Below are 23,681 nucleotides of genomic sequence, written 5' to 3' on the forward strand. Positions count from 1 at the left end.
CAAAGTCCTTTCCGGAACATGGGACCACCATTTTTAAGTTCCAAACATTACACTTTTGGCGACTGACCTTTCCTTTTAGGCTACTGGCCGCCAAACAGTCCTTTAAAAACACAAACATATATCCAATTAAAAATATTAACATTTGTAAAGAAGCAGGAACTGGTAAAGTACGGACGTCTTCTATTCTCCATCATGCCTTCTTGGGGTTGGTTCGGCTTTTATCTACAACGAAATAGGCGCTGGTAAAATGTAGATGAGGAAAGCTACCCCCTGGCGACGATATTTTAAAATTATGTTCGTTAATTTTCGTCCGATGGCGATAATTGTTTAGTAGTTAAATGTACTTGTTTAGTAGTTAAAAACTTTTTCAAATAAACATCAAAAGACTGTGTAGTTTGAAAAAAAATGAAAAAATTTACTATATTTATATTTGTACTCAAAATATTTATAGAACCCTTTACTACTCCAAAAAATCAGTCAATGAATTTATGTGCACCCAACAGTTCACATACAATTACCAATTCATGAGTCTTCCCTTTGCAGTGTACACATTGGCAACTCACCTAGGCATTTTTGTGACATAAGCACAGCAAAGACCTCATGGAGTCATGTTTTCTTCTAACAATTTGAAAAGAAAACAGATGCTTTGCATTTCAAATGCAAAGCTTTCTTGTTCTCTTTGAAATGCAAGCCCCAACAAAAGATCAGCTGAAGACAGGTCTTTGTTAGAGCTTGTGTTTTCGCACCTCTTTTTTAAAAATACACCAAAGATCCTCAATTGGGTTCAGATTGGACAAATTTGGAACTCAATCCAGGACAGACTCTTTTGATGAAGCCAAGCACTAGTGGAGCCAAATGATTGCCAGATTAGATCAGACTATATTACTACTACTCTTAATAATTAAATGCTGAATAATTTGGCACTAGAGGTAGGCATTAGGTATTTATCTCTTGATAAATTTAATAATTAAATTAATTATTAATAGTAGTAGTACTATAGTCTGATAAAACTCGACAATTGTTTAGCCATAATATAACTATCAGGTTTTTAGATGTTTACACTAGTAGAGCAACCCGTATGCAGCTTGGCGAATCTTCTTGGAAGATCGCATCTCCCGGCAGCCAAAGATCAGCTATGGAATGTAGTAAGGCTGTTGCAAAATTGCCGGTAGCATTGTGCATTGACAATCCCATCATATGGAACCAAATCATCGATGTCAGAATACCCAAAAGGCCCCACACCTGAAATATGTTTGGAAACTTGACTTTTCTGCTTCACATAGTTTTCGGCAAGTTCTTGGCTAACAACTCATCCAATATTTCCATGTAGGACTGGAAAGATAAACTCATCAAACGAAACCATCCTTCACCATTGAGCTTCTGTCCAAGACAGGTGGTCCTAGTCTCTGCCTTGTCATTTTTCATGGTGTAGGGCAGAGGGTGCCACCGCAATTTTGGCATGCTGACCGAACTTGGCTCTCGGATGCTGTCAAGGAGAGACGATTTTCTTTTTGTACCGTGCCGACCTAACCTACTGTAAATACCTGTTAATAGTGAATGATACTACTGTATGTATCTAGCAAACATGACGAATAAAGTAAGATACTTCGCAAGGATCAGTGTCTCCATTAATCCTCACAGACGAGCAAAGGACGCGCCGTCGAGATCGAAGCGATCATCATCCAAGGTAGGACCAAACTCGAACCAATTCTACTGGAACGCACCGACGGATTTTAGTCATATTGCTAAAATGGTTTTGAACAATGCAGAGACTACGCAAGCTTTTATAGTACCCTTTGTTTGCATATTGTCAACTGAAGCAAAAAATTTGCATATCCAGCTGAGCAACATCTCCCAAATGCTGAGTGCACATAAATTTATTGCCTGTGATTTTGAAAACAGTAATGCTTTCAGGTATATATGAAGATGCCTGTTATACCAATTGAGCCAAACAGTAATTATTTTTGTAAACCTTAACTCAAATAGGGTAGTTTATTTATTAAACAAGTTTCATTTCATATGCAAGAGAGTCCAGTACCATTTATAACAACCACAAATGGGGTATGTGTATATTTATTGCAACAGGAAAGGTACAGTACTTCTATCAGTTAAAAAAAAAAAAAATCAGATTTTTCACATTCAATTTTAACAAGTTCTTCATACAGAAGAAAATGACCAAAATTTGAATTCTACTGTGTTCCTTCCAATGTTTCTTCTTTTCTTTTCTATGCATGTCTCATTCCAAGATTCCATGCATGAACTAAGATTGTCTGATCAGTTGTCATGACAACTGAAAAATCACAAATAAAAATGCAATCAGAATTGTGTTATTGCATTTACTGTAGCCTAATATATTTATGTATTTAAGATAAATTAGTTCAAGAAATTTATTAAGATTTGAAATAAATGAAGTTACTTGAATTATATTTCTAAGTTAATGTCGATATTCGATTGATCTAGTATTGGTTATGAATTATCTAATAATTGATTCCATTATGTCATCTTCATGCTTATTACTGTGAGGTAGCAATTACTCGATTTTATTCAAATAAAGTGTGAAGTAAAAATGTTAAAACACCTTTCTAAACAAAGAATACAGTCTCACATTAGCAATCAAGTGTTAAATTTCTGATATAATTAAATCATATATCTAGGTAGATTAAGTAATGACATCTATTAAAAAATACACTAAACTTTCTGTTCAACCCAACACCAGGAAATTATAATTTAAGAAAAGTTAGCATTGTAAATTCAAAGTGTGCAGTTTACAAAGGAAACAAAATATGCAGTATATACATTTTCTTTGCTTCATAACTGTCAAGGGAATTATTTCTGTTAAAACAAAACACTTAACACTATTAGAAGAAAAGATTGCAAGTTCCTTTCCTTCCTTAAATGTAGAAAATTATGACTGGAAATGAAATGCATTTGGCACAATTTATACATTGAATTGTAAATTTTTGTTATAAGAACAAGAATTGGTTACCTTGCCAACAGATTATACTTTAAAAATGAAATTCTCTGAAATAAGTCTGGAGGATTTTTGAATATTTGTCCAAGCTGTCAATCCAGCCCTCTGTACAAAGGCACTGAAAATTTTGTTAATAACCCTTTCAGAACTTTTTATCCAGTAAGGTACGATATTTAGATGCAAGAACAAATGTTTTCGACACTCTGTTGAGTTCTGCTTCAGATTCGATACTGCAATGTTGTTCCAACTTTGGAATGACTAGAGTTCAAATTTTAATCTGCCAATTAATTCAAGTGTTTGAATTATTTAATACCAAATAATTTGGTTATCTGTGTCATTCTCTGTTATATAAGCCCAGCACCCTCATATTAATGTTTTCATCTGAAATTCTGAAAATAAGATGTCACTATTATTGGGGATCCTTCTGATAAGCATGTTGCCACACATACAATATTGTGTTGTTATCCTTGTAGTTTATGCAGTTTCCTGCTCTGTTGGCTTTATATATTTCTAGTTTTTCCAGTGTCCTTGTGTGATCGGTTTGGAATGACTTCTTTATAAGAGTAGCATTCCCTAAGTCTGCATGTACTGTACAGTACATCCGGGTCTGATGCATATGTTGCCAGTGCTGTGGTGCACCTATTCTTGTCTATGTCATATTTATGTTCTTTCAGTCTTTTCTGAAGCAACCTTTTTATTGATCCTATGTACACTAAGTCTCTATGAAACCTGTTGTCTTTGACCAGTATCCTATATACCCCTGGTGCTCTCATGTTATTCGGCTTGTCTTTTTCATTCCTTAGTAGCGCGTATAGTTGGAACAACATCACAATATAGAACCTGAAGCAGAACTCAGTAGAGTGTCAAAATGTTTATTCTTGCATCTAAATATCGTACTTTACTGGATAAAAAGGTTCTAAAAGGGATAATTATTTACAAAGTTCCAGTATCCAATAGTGTAAATTTGAAAATTTTGTTAGTTTTAATCATCATATTTGTGTGAGCTCGGTTTCTCAACATTAACCAACATAAAAACTAAAAAAAAAAAACATGAAAGCCTAACTAACATAGAAGAAATGAGGATAGCTATATCACATATTAGACCTGATATTGCTAAAATCTGCAGAAGCCAACAAGCTCAGGTATCACATTAAAATTGATTTTAATGTGATAAAATTAAATATATAATTAAAATATATTTAAATATAATTAAAATATATTTTATTAAATTTTATATTTATTTTCATAAGTTATTTAATTTACCGCTTTTAAAAATATAATATATTTTTTAAATTAATGTTTCCTTGTTTTTGCTGTTATGTAACCTGTAATCTATAATTTTTAATAAAAGGATATGTTCGTGCTTATTATTGTTGTTATTTTATGATCTTAGTGATTTTCATGTTCTGCAATTTCTCTTGCATTCAAAACTCTTCTGTGACTTCAAAAAGGTTAAGAACCACTGGTCTAAGGTGATCATTAGAGTCAGTAAAGTATCATTGCTGAAATTTTTAAGGTTTAGTTATTTGTTAGACTGCATTAAGTGTTTGTTAGTAAGGTAAATGAAGGTTTGCATTTAGGTGTTAAGTTGTTTGTTTAGTATATAGTTCCAGTTTGTGTGTCAGTTTTTTTATTTATAGATAAATGAAGTTTATATTGTTTAAAATCATGCTAAGAATGTGGACTGATATGTAAATAGATGTTCTGCAGTGTTTTAGTGCCAATTTGGTTGGAGAAGGAAAAGGTTAGAATGTTTCCCATAAGAAATAATGAAAAACACTTCCCAATATTAAGATTTTGTTCACAAATGCATAAGATTTGGATAGCAGGTTCTAAATGTATATAGAATCAATTTATTGCATTAAAATTATAATTCCATGAAACAAAATAATAATTATTTAAAACAGTAACCAATTTAAACTTTCAATAACAAAAACTTGATGATTATTTAATGTGCAGCATGTTAAGTTAGTGACACGACTACTTAAGTTGTTTTATTAACACTTTATTTAATTAATATCTGAGCACGTCCTTTAGGGCAGCACATATTACAATATCCGAAAAGAGAAAAAAAATAAGTAACAATGTTGCCAGATCTGATAGCGATTGATCAATTTATGTGTAAGCCTCGGAAACCCATGGCAAGAGTCAAGATGATGGATATGTAAAAGTTCCGCGGCAAGTGCTTGTGTGGTAGAAGAATGAGAAAATGCCTTCTTAATTAAAGTGTTGTATGTCACGGTCTTACCGCGGCATACAACGCTACCACCACACACACCATCTCGACAGACCGCCACAATAACAACCCCCCCGACATGATACAACCAGTCCCTAGCACACTTGACAAAGTACAACGAATCCCTATCACATTCAATCTGTACCTAAAAACACTCTATTCCAAGATAGCCAAGAAAAGACATATTAAGATTGCATACAGGAAATGCCCTACCATCTTTGACATCCTTCGCAACAGAAAGGACTCCCCCTAAACAGAACAAATGCCCTGAAATATATAGCATTCCCATTAGGGACAAGAGATTTGATAGGGACCTCGTTTATATCAGATCCACAAAATGCTCCTTGGAAGTCAGACTCCAGGAACACATAGAGGACATACATGATCAGAGAAGTACCTCCGCCCTCGCCGCCGACCCGGACATTGTGGCGGCCTTCCACCAGGCGAAATTCGTTTGCACTACGTCACACAACGAACATCTTAAGTGGCTGGAGGCAATTTAAATCTACAAATCGTCCCTCAATGAGAACTGCATCAATTTTAAGGATGAATTGATTCTGTCGACAGCATGGCAGACGTTGATAGACTCCAACCTTTAAGGTCATGTTGGGTCAACTAGACGAACACACACGCGTCTCAAGTAACACCTTATTATTGTTTCTCGAATTTCCTTTAACGGTTTGCTCTGTCCCATCAGTAATTCAGTCTCACACCTGAAGAAGAACTCCCAGCAGTTTGAAAACGTCTGTGGTGATAAGCATCCTTTGTTTTTTATGTTACACCAATTATAGGTTCTAAGAGTGCAGTATTTTACACATCCCGGTATTCTCCAGTGTAGTGTAATTATGAAATTTTGTACGGAGGATTTCCAAAACCACATTAGAGAGAAATTGGAAGTCATGTTGTTCAGGGGATATCCCCAATTTTTAAACCATGTTGGAACAAAACCATGTTGCAGAAGTACTGTGTTGTGTGAAGGTTATATATCCTTCATACAACATAGTAATTCTACAACACACTTTCTAATTATATATCTTAAACAAAAACCAATGAAATTTTGTATTTATGTAGGTATGTATGTATATATAATTAGTTTCGTTTTATTTACATAACATTAAAGAATTAATGATATATTTTGAAAACAATATATTTAAACACAAATAATTAATACAATATAATTAATACAAATAAAAATTAATTTCCAAACTTATTTGGAAAATTTTCTGTAAATTTATTAATAAAATTAATCAATTTTTCCTCTAATTTTATTATATCATTAATTTAATTACATTATTAAATCTCCAAGATTCAAGACACTTTTTTATATCTACAAAAAAGTAACAATTCTAATAAAGAGTACTACACCTGTGTCCCTCATCAATTTTAATGAATTTTGGTCAAAAGTAGTATTTGATATCCTCCAAATAATTTCATTCTATAAGCTATAATGAGCAAGTTATGACTAATTGAACATGAAACAATTTCTCATAGTGGACGAGTAATAAACTAGTTTGGTCATGTTGGTGCTGATCTGCCTGAGAAGATAGGACCTGCATGAGATCAATGTTATGTTTCTTATTTATGCTGTGATATTGTATCATTCATTAAAATACCAACACAATTATTATTTGCAGAAAGAGTAGTTTAATATCAACCATAGTTAAATTTTTTTATAGTATCACAAGTAGTTTTACATGAGATACATTATATTAATAATTACTAATGAAACTGATAAACAGCTACATTATAAATTTAATAAAAGTTGAGAAGTGAAGTCTAATGAATAAATCAAAAAAATCATTTTATGCAGTGGGCTTATTAACCCAATCAGGACAGTAGCATCTAATAGATTCTCTATAGTAATTATTTTTGGCAATTACATTAATATTAACATTTACTCAAAAAAGGGATAAGCAGTGCAGAAATGAAAATGGCTTTCAATACATTAATGATACATACACAAGCACTTGTGACAGTGAGCAATTTTATAAATCTAGTTTGATCACAATTTACAGCTTCATAGACAAGATTGCCACTCTTTGTAAGTGTGAAGCACACTTCCTTCATGCTGAGGAATTTTTTTTCTATCAGTCATAAGCCCAGAAGAATACCAAAATACCACAAATAATGAATCATAATGTCAGCAGATAATTGAAAGTGCAAGAGATTGCAACTTGATAACACCTTCGTGTGTGTTCCAATTATTATCCTTGATACCTCTTTGGCATTGGGGAATATCTCTAGAGATATTCCCTGTTTTAACTGCTGATGAGTGATGGTATCAAGAAACTGCACCAGAGAAATACAACTTTCTGGACAATTTTTAAAGTAGTTTCTGGTGTATTGGAGGCTTGACTAAAAAATTTTGTATATGAATCCATACTTGTATATCCACCCTGGGAATCTATTGCGAGAAGGAAACTTTTCTTTACTTTTTGGACTATTCTGTCTTTCCAAAAAAGAATTTATTTAGAGACTTGCTCATTTTGGCTGACATGCTACAAGTGACAATGATGTTAGAAGGCATGAAACTATCAATATCTGCTTGCACTTTTGACCTGAAGCTCCCCACTTTTCTGTAAGCATAAAAAACGTTGCAAGTAATATCACCAGCCCTATTAATAACACAATATACAGTGCAGCTGATGTTGCCAGATTTTGTTGTGATTGAGCAAACTTGATTTTTCACCCTTGAAGGTGAGTCAGTTTTTGGTATTGGAAACCACACTGGTTTATATTGAATATATGGTCATTGTCAAAGTTATTTGATATGAATTTTAGGTTGAAGTTTACTATCTGGGATCATCATTTGGGGTCGCCCTTCCGGAATCTCGAGTACAGGCGTGATTAGAAATGGTCAGTAAGCGGCACCAGTCAAAAGTTAGAACCTTTTTTGATTATTGCAAATTTTTATTTCTAGTCTTATTTATTTGGTTAAATTTACCTATGGTGGACAAAATGACAGCTCGTCTCTGATTCCAGCGAACAGAAGAAAGGAACCAGTGGGGACGCATGTTCTAACCTAACCTCACCTATTCTAATAATTTGGTTGGTAATAATTATGATAATTTATTAGAATAGGTTAGGTTAGGTTAGGTTAGAACATGCGTCCCCACTGGTTCCTTTCTTCTGTTTGCTGGAATCAGAGATGAGCTGTCATTTTGTCCACCATAGGTAAATTTAACCATTTATTTATATTTGTAGTCTTAATTCTGTAGTTGCACTGGATAGTATATTAGAATAAGTTAGGTTATTTTATCACGTGAACACGTTAGGTTAGGTAGTGACGTGATCACGTATTGCTTGTGACCAACGTTGTTGGGAGCGAGAGTACTCTCAACCGGAAGGGCAGCCATAATGGTCCCAGATAATAAACTTCAACCCATGTCATTATGAAAAGCCTTTGCAGCCTGCATAGTATTCTCTGTTAACTGTAGCACCATTTTGCTAACTAGCTGCATTATTTTTTTGACTACCAATGTTATAGCAACTCTTAAAATTATGTAATCATGTATCTCTAGCATTGAAGTTTAAGCTAGAAATGTTAGATCAGACTGACTTAACTTTAATAACAAAAATTTCCTCATTGTTAGCTTTTTTCTTTGCATTCCCCACCTATGAGCAGATGGATCGCCACTCTCCAAAACTCTCTCTCACGTCCAATTTTCTTATTTTCCGAATCCAAAAATATTACCTGCTCTTAAGAAACTCTTGAGAAGGAAAACATATCAGACATGCATTTATTTGATAATATTCATCACTAAAAAAAGAAAAAAATTATAATTATAATATAGTAAAATGCCAAAAAAATTCGTCTTTTGATAGGGTAGTCTCTAAGCTAACCAATGGCAGCAGACTATGCATATGGCTACCATAATTTTTAAACTTCAATAACTCACCCATTGTGGCCCATAGAATGAAATGGTTTGGGGAATGCATTCTCATGTTAAACACTACCTTTGTGCCAAAATTCATCAAAATTGATGGGGACATAGGTGTAGTACTCCTTGTAAGTGTGATTAATGTCAGTGTTGTGAAAATCATGGTTCATGACCCCTCTAGGAGTTGCGAGAAAATTTTTCAGAGTTGCAAATTCAAAGAAATTCATTTAACAATAAAAAATATAAGGCTTATCTTAATAAAAATGTACAATAAAATGATAGTTAAAGCCTTTTTGTGTGAATTTTCTCTCCAATCAGTAAAATTTTTGGCATGACATCCAACATACATGTAAGTATCTTATAAGATGAGTACCAGAAATTGGATGTTCTATTCTATGTTGAATCTGGAAAAGCTGTGGCATAGGTTACATGCCCAGCTGGTCTTGTTATTGAAATGCAGATGGCACAATATAATTTCCAAGTGCATCACCATCAACTACAATGCCTTTCTGTTTTGTCTACATGGTGGGCTACAACATGTGGAAAAATCTCTCCTCTCAACAAATCTTCAACAAATATCAGGTGCCAGTAAAATAGTGAAATGAAATTATATTATTTATAAAAATAGAACTACATTTTTTTATGAAACGAATTGTCTATATAAGAAAAAGGCTATCAATATTTTGATTCAGTTTGCAACAACCTACTTATGTGAAACCGGAAAATTAATTGCCATTAAACAAAATATCGATCACAATTGGATCCAGAGGATGACTTATGGCTTGCAATTTCCAATACAGATCCGAACATAGAAGTAATCAGGAGATCTTTGCAAGCGCAAACCTCACATTGAATTCTTATAATGTAAAGTTTTTTAAAAATATTTTCCATTAAATAAATATTTATACTCATATGCATAAATATAACCATGTTTTATAAAATTATGTGTTTTATTCAGACCTCTAACAAGGTAGAAACATAAGTGAAATCATAGAAAGAATTTCACTTTAACTATGTTGATAGTTAAAAAAATGTCTACTGCCTATCGAGGGGTCACGACAAGATTTTACACAAAATGGGGGGTCGGAAATGAAAATAGTTTGTGAACCAATGATCTACATCACATTTTTTTAAAACACAATGAGTAATATATGCTATACTCATTGCACACAAAATTAATAATAATTAAATAAACAGATTAAATTTTATACAATAAAAGTTAATGTAAACTTTTACAATAATATTATCTGGATTAAATTAAATTAATATCATTTAATATTTGAAAGTATAGATATATTTTGGTGTTAATACATGAACAAACAGCTATACTTTTTGAACTGAATTGTAAAGTTTGATATGCTTTCAATATTTTGAAGTATAAACTAATAGCAAATTAATTAAATGTAATAGATACAGTTTATAATAATGTTGAAATTAACTATTATAATAATTTATGATTTATTTGAAGCTCCTAACAAATGTAAATTTATTAGAATTAAATCAAATTACAGGAAAACATTTATACAAAGGGTATCCAGAAAATAAAGAATGTTTGCCTATAAAAAACAAAAAAAAACAGTAATGACAAGAAAAAGTTTTATTAAGTAATTAGTACAAGACCAGTTATTTTTCTACATAGTCACCATTACAATTAAAGCACTTCTCGTAGTGCTTCAATTACTATGTCATGAACTTCCACTGCCAATTCTTTCAGCCATTTAGTAACAGCATCTTTCACATGTCATCTGTTCCAAAACATTCCAAATCCACCCAAAAAAACTCTTTCTGCTTGTGAAAGAAATGAAACTCATTAGGGACCAGATTGGGACTGTATGGTGGGTGGTTGAAAATATTCCAGCCAAATTTCTGAAGCATGGTTTTGAGTGGCTGCAGTAAAGTGTGGTTGAAAGTTATCTTCCTTGATTAAACATTAAAAACCAATTTCTCATACTTGCTTCATCTATAATGTGATCACCATACACTTCCATGATTTGTTTATGAATTTCTATAGGACAAACTTTCTTCACATTTAGAAAATGAACAACACTTTGCATTTCACATTTGATAGGATTTTCGATTTTTTTACACATTTTAACCCTTGACGAAACAGTAAAAGTAAGTCTGCCATTGTGGAAACTCTACACATGCTAAGCTAACACATTAGAGAACAAATTGACCTTGAATTGATAGCAGTAATTTATCTGCACAGAGTGCTATGCATTACGTATTATGTTCTTTATTTTCTGAATGCCCTCGTATTTTCATTTAATATGACAACTTATAAGCAGACAGCATGATAGGGTCACCAATTTTAATCAAACTCAGTGAGGATATAGTGCATCCCCAATGACTGACATGTGCAATGCAGTAAGGCACACTATTCAAAATTAAACAAGAAAATTGAGGTTGAAAATTTCCCAATAACTTAAAACCTTTAGCATTTCCATTATTTATAGAGGGGTCATTGCCAGGTTTGTAATCAGGAGGTTGATGTTTTAAATCTTGTTGAAATCAATGGGTTAGTTTTTTCTTCTTCTATAACTAATTTTCACTTTACTCCTGATTTTTATAATTATATTTATTATATTGCTATAGAGAAAAATGATTTATTTTTAGAAAAGTACAAATGTACAATAAACAGAGTAATAAAACAATATCCACCATTTCAAGTAACAAGTGAGGTCAAAAACAATTAACAAATGCTACATAACATTATTTATTTAAAAACAGAATAGGAGGGTAATCCCAAAAGTAAAATCTCCTATTTTTTTAAAAATACAAACAAACTTTTATTTTCAATATTGTTCATATCATTTTAAAGCAGGGGGGGAACTTTTTTAGCTATTACCCCAAAATATACTTGTGTAAGTCGACATTATCCCCCTCATTTTGAAAAGAAGAAAATCAATATAAATTTAAATTAAACACTATTTATTGAATCAATTTACACTGAAAATGAATCATGAAAATAATAAATAATAGACAAACCAAATAAAATTGTCACTTTGGAACACAATAATTTCATTGAAAACTTTTACTCTTTAGGTTTTGGAGAAACTCCTTATTACCCCCAATAACTTCATCTTTACCCCATTTGGGGTAATTTATCCCAGTTCCCAGACCACTGTTTTAAAGTTTAAACATTTATCTATTTTTCTGCATAATCACCATTTCGGTCAATGCATTTTTTAGGTGCTGTGGCAATTTTTGTATGCCCATGTCATACCAGCTCCCCTCCATGTCATGTTAAACCAATTGAAATTCATCACCAATTGACAGAAGTGTATGGTGAGTCATGCATTGATGTCAAAAATGTCCTGAAGTGGCATAGGGAGTTTGCAGCTGAACGTACTGAAATTCACAACAAAGAAGCGGGGGACCGTCAATTTCCGACGAGACAATCGCAATGATTGAGCAAACCATGCATGAAGATTCGCGAATCACTCTGGATGATCTCTGCATTTTGGTTCTTGGGGTTTCTCGAAGCATCATTCATAGGATTTTAATGGAAAAGTTGCAATATAGAAAAGTGTGCGTAAGATGGGTCCTGCAACATGGCGGTGAGCTGGTATGACATGGGCATACAAAAAATGCCACAGTGCCTACAAAAACGCATCGACTGAAATGGAAATTATGCAGAAAAATAGATAAATGTTCAAGCTTTAAAATGATATAAACATTATTAAAAATAAAAGTTTCTTTGTATTTAAAAAAAAAAAAAAAAAAAATAGAAGACCTTACTTTTGTGATTACCCTCGTATTTTCTATGTATTTATGTACATACTATACATTTGGTTCACTTGTACAAAAAGAAGTAAAAGAATTGAAAAGTGGGTATGATAACATGGTAGTGACATGTTCAAAATCTGGAAAATTAACAAGCAGTTTGTAGAGTTTCTCAAATCAAATTTACAATCTTATGTGCAAAAAAATAAATTCCTATTATTAAATATAAACATCTAAACAGTGTTCTTAAATCTTGAATGCAGTCTGCAAAAAATTTCATAGATGCAGGAAATTTTGTAATAATAAAATATTAAAATTTTAAACTTGTAATTAATATAAACAGTATTTATTTATTTTTTATTATTGCAATTGTTTAAATAAAATTAAATAAAATATCTACAAACACGAGACAGATAATAGTAACGTCTTATCACTGCAGTACTATTATCTGCCTCACATTTGTAGATATTTAATTTAATTATACCAAGGGCTAAAAGCAATTTTTAGTAATAATTTATTTAAATAAAGTTATGACAGTCGTGCACTTCACCCAAATCCAAGCAGTTTAACCTGTAAGTTTAGTCTTCTGCCAGTCTGCAAAATATTCATTTTTTTGCCAGTCCACAGGCGTGAAAGGTTGAAGAATGCTGATCTAAACACAATAGTTATGTATTAAAGCAAAATGATTGCCAAATTATATTGAGCTATATTATTACTACTATTATCAATTAAATTCTTATTTGTATTTTTCTTTTAAATTAATTCTCATTATTAGTATATTCATGATGAAGTCAAACAAATCCAGAAATCTACAATGCTACTTTTCTGGACAATGATAATTGTAGTACTTGCACTTATACCATCAAAATGTTAGCCTATATGTCAACCAGGCAACATTTATTTTTATTAGCAAAATTAAAAACATTATAAAACAACTACAGAATTGTTCACAATTAATAGAGCAGTACTAAGAAATTTTACCTCAAGAATATGCAATAAACTTACATTCTATAATACATCACCAGTTAAGAACTCTAATATTTCAATTATGCATGGTTTTCCTCCAAATTAGTTGATGACAATGTTTTTAAGCATTAATCAAGTTTGCTTTTCCAGTGACATATATAAATCTTCTTATTAAAAAAAATGCTACATTTATTCAATGCACACTCTGAAGAAATGTTTATTGTTTCACATGCTTCTATGACAATTATCATCCACAAAGTTGTGCTGGTGAAGAGCAAACAAATTGAATAATGTTTTGTAAAACAATTTTGTTAATAATGTTTTATTAACAAAATTGATCTTGAATAATGATAATTTTGTATAAACAAAATTATCTTACTATTTTCCCAAATAAATTATAAATATATATTATATACATATCCTATATGCACATGAACAATTTTTATAAATAATTTTTAAATAAATATATTAAATTTATAAATATCAAGAATAAAGTGAAAATTATAGTTATAGAAGAAGAGAAAAATATTAACCCATTGTTACTGACAAGATTTGAAACATCAACCTCCTGATTTATAACTGGCACATCCTCACAGAGCCATCGGCCCTCTATAAATAATGGAAATATTGAAAGTTTTAAGTGATTATGCAATTTTCAACCTCAATTTTCTTGTCTAATTTTGAGTAGTATGCTTTACTGCATGGCACATATCAGTCGGCAGAGACACATTATATCCTTACCGAATCCGATCAAAATCGGCGACCCAACATCATGCCGTTCTCTCGTAAAATTAATGCATTAGGCCCGAGTAACATTTTATAATCTTTCTCATTCACATGTATAATAGGGTCAAAGAAAGTATGCCCGGAAACACAAGCTTTTTATAAAAATTAAAATATCAATTTGCTGTAGATCTGAAAGAAATCATAAAGATTACACCATCATCCACGACATCATAAACATAAGAACACAATTCGGCAGCATCTACTATAACATTTCTGGCAATCGTATCATCCATTAAGATAAAAGCCACAGACAGTGTTTTGCTTTTAAAAGTGCACGAACAGTGCATTTTCACAAGCAAAACGATAAGTTTTTCGACAGTCAGTATCACATAAGTAGTCCGTAAACGTCACTCCAAACGCCGAACAATTATCCTCTCACGAAATACTGCAAAGAGTGCATTCATCTTCGATCGATAATCGTGCATGTTACAGAGGAGACTAAAACACATCGGCATTAAAAGAAAAGATGGATCGGGAGGCGAACGTGCAAGTACTCGGCCCACAAGAACGTAATACTAGTTCTTCCAAACCAAAAACGATACGAGCAGACGAGCATAATAGCAAGTGCAAGAACCGTCGGAAGTCGTCCACACAGCACGCTTTTAGAAGTCCATCGTCCGCACGAGCCGTTGCCAACAAGTAAAGCGACAGACGACGTCTCGTCCGGGCTAAATAGTACGCGGACCGGAGCGTCGACACGTGGGATTCCAACCTGTGCAGACGGACAAAAAGAAAGGGATACCGGAGACCGGTGGCGGCAGAACGACCGCCCTCCCGACCGGCCCGGACGCCCCGCAGAGGGAGACCGACGGAACCCGCAGCCTCTAGATGGCCGCGGGTTCCATCTTTGGAGGGGCATCCCAAGAGGAGCGGCCAAAACAGGTGACAGAGAGTCGGGGTTTCCAGAAAGTGCGGTGACTAGAGATTTATCACCACACGCGATCTCAAATATTGCAGATAACGAAGGTGGAGAGATGGCAACACTTATTTTCGAACGAAAAAAAACAATCGTCGGCGTAAAGGCAAGCGCGGCCGCCGCGAAAAGCGAAGGGAGAAGGAAATTAATAATTAACGGGAGCGTCAAACTTGGACTCAATCAAACTGCAATGCATCAAAACACGGTTAGCGAGGGGCGTGGACTCTAACCGCAATCCGGCCGAGAGTCGGCGAAGTGGCGAATATTTGCACAGACTCGGAAACAATTGCATCGATTAAACAACAGATCGACTCATCGATCTTCGGTAACTCCTATCGAAGCGTCGTTTACCTTCTCCTCGCCGCTTAAACGTCTCTGGCCCATTTCCCACGGCCGAGTGGAAAATCGCTTCTCTCCGCCGACCGCGCCGCGATTTTCCTCGCACTCTTCGTCCATTCCGGTGGTTTCTCCGCAGGAAAGCTAATTACGCGTCGAGGAGGAGGGAGAGGAGTGAGCCGAGCAAACATCCGCTCCTCTCCGACCCCCAAAGAGAAAAAAAAAACGTTTTCGCTAGAAAATACTCACTCTTTACCACGCGATCTCCCCCGAAGGCTCTTGCGCTGTTGGACGACATCTTGGTTTACGTAACGATTCTCACCTTATAATAGACATAAACTTATTTTAAATGACGGAAATGTAATATAACACCGACTCCAAATGGCGTAAACAAATGTTTGTTGTTGGCAAATGTGAACATGCTGCATTGCGCATAAATTTTGCGCACGTGTGCTTTTAACCGTCCGCCCGAGTCACGTGATCCGACGGTAAACTGAAACCAAATGCCATTAACGTCGAACCGACGTCTACTAAGCCTTTTTTCCGAAAGGGAGCCGAGGATAACCGGTAATTCGAGAAAAGATCTTCCGTCGTCGTCGGACGAGATACACGCAAATTTAAAATCTTAATAAATTAATCGTCGTTTAATACTGTTCTTTCCGTAACTTTAGCTTTACGTTTCCGGTAAATCCTCCTTTTTCGGTCGATCTTAAAAAATTCCTCTTTCCGATAATACTTTTCGGAAATCTCCAGACGCCCTCTACCGGTTCGAGGGTGAGGAAAAAAAATACGACGAACGTGAAGGACGGGGTTATTGCTTCTCGCTTGTATAGTTACGTATTGTACCAGTACAGTACGCTCCCCGTCGCTTTCTTTGCGGAATTCCTCTCCATCACCGGCTTCGTCGTTTCCCCGACGCGCTTCTGATCGGAATTACTCTGTATTTAACCTCTGGAAAGAGGAAATTCCTATCGAAAATACAGCGTTCCCCCGTTTCCGTTAATGTTTAGCTTCTTTTGCGCACGCGCGTTTCGAAGGCTGCGATGTTTATTGCTATTCGATTTCCTTAGAATTTCACGGAGGAACGCGAAAAATCCGCGTCCGTTCGAGATCTATCTTCGAAAATTCCGGAAGATTTGCCGAACTTCAGCCAGGAGAATGTTCCACAGCGATTAGCTTAAGAACCGCCGCAAACTACATCAATGATAAACGCTAGCAAATGTGCGCTAGCACACCCGATGACGTCATAGGCCCTTTCTTCGCGCCCGCGCGGTTATCCCCATTGTCCGGGAACCGTAGCTACGCCACTGGCTTGTGCAATGTCGTTTTACAGCCAAGAACTGAACAATGCGCATGCCAGTTTTAAACCAGTTAGAGAAGCGGCCGGATGACCGAGCGGTCAAGGTTAGCAGCCTGCCGCCCTGGGGGACCCGGGATCGAATCCGGACGGGTCGAAAAATCCTCAGGAATATTTCGGGGGGTGGTCCGTCCAGATATGTCGGTCCCCGTCCCTCACCACCCAGCCGCCCCATTGTGGGCTTGGCCGAACCCATAATGGGCTTGCTATAAGAGGCCCTCTTAGTGCCCACAGGGCGGAAAAAGTTACAAAAAAAAAAAAAAACCAGTTAGAGACTTGTGTTGGAACAAATCTAATGCAAATATTTTTATAAATTTATTTTGTTTCGTCATAATTTTACAATTTCTACGAAAACCGGACAAATTAATAAGTAATTCGGACCATGAATTTAAAAACCGGCCTGGTGGCAACAGTAGTTGCTAATATCCCATGATGCAGCACTTTTACGCCAGCGTACGCTGTGTGGTTTGCGGCTGTTTCGTGCCCGCGTAGCTTACCTAGCAAAAATGGCTGGTAGCCTCGGGGGGAGAAGGTGGGCTTTTGAGCGCGACGGAGCGTACGCTAGCTCCCGCTTCATGTAATTTGCGGCGGTCTAACGGCAATTTTTTGGATACCGGTTACTTCCTAGTAATGGTGGTTTTAAGCAACGATCACTGATTCGCCATAGTTAAGTTACTGACAAAAAGCGAGTAACGGCTATCTAGAAAACCATACAAGTATAGAGCGATGATTCTCCGCTGATGTGTCTATTTTCTTCCATGCAATTTGTCTGCCATCTTAGCGGAGGTTAATGGTCGTATTGTGCTTAAATCTCTAGCTAGCGGAATTATTTGGTGTCTGCAAGACTGTTTTGGATCTATTTATTTGGCCACTATTCAGTATCTACTCGATTATCGTTGCCGTTATGGGTATGGGTGCCTCGTCCCATTTACAAAAATATTAAAAGAATTAGATAAAATTTTTCTTGTTTTAATTAAATTTTCCAACCTTCTTTTTAACCCTAATGCTAATGTAGCTAGGTCCAGATAGGAATTCCAAATTTTGCTGAACGTATCAAATACTTTGATCGTTTCCTTTTATACAAATGCTTTCATTGTTCTATTCGTTCTGATTGGTTATGTCTAAGTTCCGCTACGCGTTACTCTTAACTATACCTGTCTTTTACCCATCTTTTAGACTTGCCATTTCTTTCCGATCCTTTTTCTATCGATCTATTCGGAATAGGGGCTTTGTGGAACAATCTTTATGTGAAGATTTTCTACATTTTACACACATCTGTAAACGGTTACTCTATATTATATATATATATAATATAGAAATGGGTTGATAATAATAATAACAATAATAATAATAAGCGCAGAGCCCATACGGTTAGGAGTTGAAAGTTGAAATTTGGCACAAGTTAGGGTACGTCATAACAATCCACACTAAGAAGAGATTTTTGGAAATCCGCGGGAGAGAGGAAGAGGGTTAAGGATTACCCTGAAGATCTCAGCTTCTACTGTACTATTTTAGAGGCGGTATTTTTTTTCAATTTTTGCGGAAAATCGAACATTAGACTTATCTAAAAATTCTCTGTCTCAGAAGAGGGAGACTTAATTCGTGCACCCAGTGAAAACGGGTAATATCGGCTATAATCTAATTTTTATTTATCAATTATTTTTTTGTTTATCCCCTTCTTACCTGTAAGATCAGTTGGCATTTCTACCTTAAAATAAAAAAATAGAAATATAATTTTAAAAATTACTTAATAAAATATAATTCATACAAAAGAAGATATAATCTAAATATCAGTGGCGTGCCATCATTGGAAGGTGGATGCGGCGCTTCCACCGCTTCCAATGACCTTTCCTTGTATTTTCTAAAATATAAATTTTCATATTTTAACGTACAGTACTTTGAATTAATTAAAATTTATATCTTATTAAAAAATTGGGGATATTATAGATTACCACCTATGGAATTTCGGGTCTTTGAGTATATATCTGAACTCAGGAGACCGAGACGAGTTCAACGATACCCTACTTTTGGACCGGAGACGAAAAATAAAAAAGTTATCATACTTTTTTCCAGCGATCGCGCGATGATAGGGAGTCGCGTCGCTCTCTCCGCTAAGTCGGCCTCGCTATCGCGATCGGGAGTCGCGTCGCTTGCCGTTAAAATTGCCTTTAGTAGACGTTTCCCCCTTTTTATTTACTTTGTTCAAGAACTACCGTGAATCAATAACTAGTGATGTTTAGCACATGCAGCGCCAGGTTAAGCCTCTAGCGGGCCTTAGACAAAATTTAAATTGGAGCCCCATATAAATAAGTTGCTTGTAAACAAATCTTAAATAATGTCACTTAAAATTTTTATTAATAATAGAGAATACAAACACTAATACAATAATAATTGTACAACAAAAGAGTTTCTGGTACTTTGCTTTGCACAGCTTGGTACAGCGCTTTGTCGTCTAGAAACGCATCCCCCGCTTAACGCGGGGGATGCGTTCCTAGACCACAAAGCGCTAAACGAGACCATTTTAACATAGAGTAAATAGGGATACGGGAACACGCGACCAAAAAATAAGCAATTTTACTATAATTTTAAGTAATTTTTATATAAATTTTCTCATAATAATATATGTTAAATAACACATAAACTTGTTTTTTGCGATGAAATCCTGTAGTTTCATTGGTCGCTTTCTTTTTCTTTCCTTAAGCAAATGTCGGTAGCAGAAGATCGCGTCAAAAATGCCTCGTTTTGCTTTGGTACTCCTTACAAAATTTGGATCATTCGCTACAACGATTTCGATTATCGTTACCAAACTTTTCCTAAGGAAATCTGTAGCAAGTTCTTTGGTTCTTCGTCTTCAGAATCTCTATTTTCCAGTTCTACACGAATTCCTTGTTCTGCCGGTTCTTGAAGTCGTTGGCAAGGCTCTTACCAGAAACCTGCAGTAACTCCCAATTTCCTGCTCGCCTACATCTGTATCGATTAAGTTGACAATTTTGTCAACCTAACGATACAGCGATAGACTCTTCTCGATGAGAATTCTTGGATACCTCCAGCCATTACTTCTTCCACACTCCGTTCATGCATTTATCAGTCAATTCTTGCCAAGCGAAGTCCGTATTTCCTATGGCATCCATGATGTTATATTTTTTCCAAAATTGCACCAAACAAACGGAGATTTAAAGAAAGGACACCTTTTTGCTACCTTTTACTGATTGGTTCGTGTTCGTAAATAATTGGATAACGTACGAATCAATGAAATGCCGCTATAATTAAAATCGGCACACATTTTGAGCTTTTTTTTTTTAGGCTTCAAGTAGACCGCGTTATATCGAATTAGCGTTAAGCAAGGCAGCGTTAAGCGGGGTCTTACTGTATAATTTTATCAATTATGAATTAAAATTTGTTTATCAGTGCTGACTTGACACGAAAAGAAATGCAAAAGAGAAGGCATCTACTCGTGGTCGAGAAATTCGTTGCCTTAAACAACGTCTTGCGCCACTTTCTTAATGCTTCGATTGCGGTCAGAATAGCATATTCGTCAGCCATTTTCGCTTTCGTGTAGAGATCTCACAGGCTCGACTCAAAGCGAGTAGGAACTCGCATGGTCAGATGGGAAAGTGCGTGAGCTACAACTCGAGACTACCAATTTGACGTCGGAGTGTGAGATCGTACCACGTGACACCTTCGACACGTTAGGAGTCGTAACACTAAAAATTCGAGACGAAGAGCCCTGGTCTTTTTCGAGTGATATTTTCAGTCAGGCGCCTCAAAGCATCCATATACAGGTCTACCTCGCCTTACGTCGGTAATTGGTTCCAGGAGAGGCGATGCTAAGTCGAAAAACGACGTAAGTCGAATTTACTTGTGTAGTTACGACGTAAGTCGAAACTACGGTGGAAAACGCCAGTAATGAGCATTTAAAGACCGCTAAATAAGACGATAACACAGAAACACAGATGTTTTCATGTTTCGTTCTCTAGGATTTAAGATGATTATATTAAAATTTACTGTAAATGTACATATTTTAATATGATTTTGTGCTTTTAACCCTTTTCTAGTGATATTATGACTTCAATATTTGTGGCAGACAGATGTAAAGTCGAATAAAATGACTTAAACTTGATTTTTATTTTTCCATATACTTTTTTGACAAACGACGTATAATCGAGAACGACGTAAGAATGGTCTCAGTAAAATAAGATATACTCTCAGTTTTGCCACTACAAGGAAATACACGTGGAAAGGACATATACCGAGTTTATTAAAAACTACATTAAAAAAAATAAATTTGCCCCTTCAAAAACTTGTGTCCATAACAACCGACGGTTGTTTGTTTAGTTATGGCAACGCAACACTTGGGCGATGCCTTCCGGGAGGTCTTTTTGAGGGAAACTGGCCCCTATTTAGGCGTCATAGACGTGGAGAAAACCAGGAAAACGACACGTGGCCAGCCCGTTCGAGCGCAGTGCGAACCCACGACCAAACTCCCAGTGTTCGGGGAACGAAGACCGCTTGACCGACAGAGCATCTGCCATGATTAGTTTTAATGTTGGCTTCATCACATTATTCAAGAATGATGCTGAATTTCCAATTATTATTTTTTTTTTTACATTATCACTGCGTCATCATCAACAGGCATTACGTACAAAAGTGATGCGTTATGAACATGTTACGAAAGTTGTTTTAAAAATTGTAAATTCTAGCCAGACCACTTCAGAGCAGATTATTCAAATTAATGACTGATGAACGTGATGAGTATTGTCACGTTCTGAAGTTAGATGGCTTAGTAAGAGAATAGTCTTACAACGATTTGTAGAGCTTCTTCCAGAGATAAAACTATTAGTGGTATCTGGAAACGAAACATATGAAGAACTTAATGACAATGACTAGTTATGAGATTTATCCTTTCTTACTGATATAACGATCGAAATGAATAAACTCACTCTTGAACTTCAGGGAAAACAAAAAAGTCTTTTTGAATGAACTTCTTTGCTCAACTTACCTTTGTGAAAGTGGCTTTTCGACAATGAAATTTTTATAATCAAAGTTCAAATTTAGAATAACAAATGAGCATCTGAATGATTGTATGACTCTTGCTGTAACACCTTATGTACCAGAGTAGAAAAATCCGGCCGAAGACATGCAATGTTACCTCTAAGAAACTGTTTCGTTCAACCGTTGCCTGGCCGAATTCGCGGTGAGATCGAAAAAAAGATTGCGTTCATTGGGCAGAGTGTTAAAAAGCTGACGTTAGTCTATATATATAAATGTTAATTCGCTATACATTCCTAGGCCATTCAACCGATTGTACGAAACTCTGCGGTTACGTTTATATGCCCCTAACTTACACAATGTCGAACATCCCATCCCAAAACATCTCTTGGATTTCTGTAAATCAATTAATTTTTATCTACATTCAATTTTCTGACTTTACACGTAGCGTCATCTATTGACAAAAAATATAATTTTTATATATTTTTTAAAAATTATATTCACTTAATTATTGCGACAATGATATAGCGCGAAATAGACCTGCTATATCATTACAGCGACAGGTAGCATATAGCACTTGCCTGCGTGCAATCGAAAGTGTTACCACGTGAAGGGGCCCACCAGTGGCCAAGCGGCTTTCGTTCCCTGAACATTGGGAGTTCGGTCGTAAGTTCGCGCCTCGCTCGGACGGGCTGGCCACGTGGACTTTTCCGTGTTTTCTTCACTTAAATAGGATCCGGCTTCCCATAAGAGTTTTCCCGGGATGCATCCTCTTGGCAAATCGCTCAAGTGTCGCGTTGCCATAACCGAATAAACCAAAATAATTCTAACGAGCGATTATTTATTGTGACATCGTCACAATGTTCTCAATTTTTAGTAGTGGTTTTGCCCCTGTACATCATACTTTTCCTGTCAGTAATAGAGTCGTGCCAGTTATCTATTTAACTTCGTTCAGGGGAAAATTTTGAATCGAAGTAACGTGACATCCATTTCAAACTCGAAGATCGTATGTGCGGTACTTAATCTGGACCTCCTGCACCTACGCTTTCTACATCTGTTCTCGACTTTCATGTAACTAACTCCCATCTCAAGATTGAGGAAGGACAGTATGACAGATGGGACGACAGTTAGAATTTATAGGTCTACAAGTTTTTCAAATTGCAGTCCAATAATTTTTCTATAAACAAGATATTTATCAGAACATATAGTTACTACAATCTGTTGCAAAAATATAAACACTTTATTATAACATAAAATATTTAATTAATATTCAGCTAGATGCCTCTTAACCCATGCAAAAACACCTTATCTCACCGCGAATTATTGATTAACTGTAACGAACGTTTCCAACCTGTTCTACAGGCAATCTTCGGGTTTTTAAAAATCACGGAATATTGATAACTGTTCTTTTTTGTCTAGAACAGTTAAGAACACATTTAAAATACAAAATTAATTAGTAAACCAGTATTAATTAGTAGTGGTTGACCATCCTCTCTTCTGGGAGGAAGTCAACGACT

General features: G+C 35.4%; 1 protein-coding gene across 1 annotated transcript in view; it reads right to left on the reverse strand.

Moving 5' to 3' along the window:
• Positions 1 to 16,420, reverse strand: part of LOC136987594 (serine/threonine-protein phosphatase 2B catalytic subunit 2-like) — a gene marked incomplete at its 3' end in the record, with an annotated part of 35,953 nt that extends 19,533 nt beyond the window's left edge. Inside the window, 1 exon segment of the mRNA XM_067285358.1 lies at positions 16,068 to 16,420. Within this exon segment, the coding sequence (XP_067141459.1) occupies positions 16,068 to 16,116 (49 nt within the window).
• Positions 16,421 to 23,681: the final 7,261 nt, after the last annotated feature.

The sequence above is a fragment of the Centruroides vittatus genome, unplaced genomic scaffold (assembly GCF_030686945.1).
Source record: "Centruroides vittatus isolate TY-2023 unplaced genomic scaffold, ASM3068694v2 scaffold_2520, whole genome shotgun sequence".
Lineage (NCBI taxonomy): Eukaryota > Metazoa > Arthropoda > Arachnida > Scorpiones > Buthidae > Centruroides > Centruroides vittatus.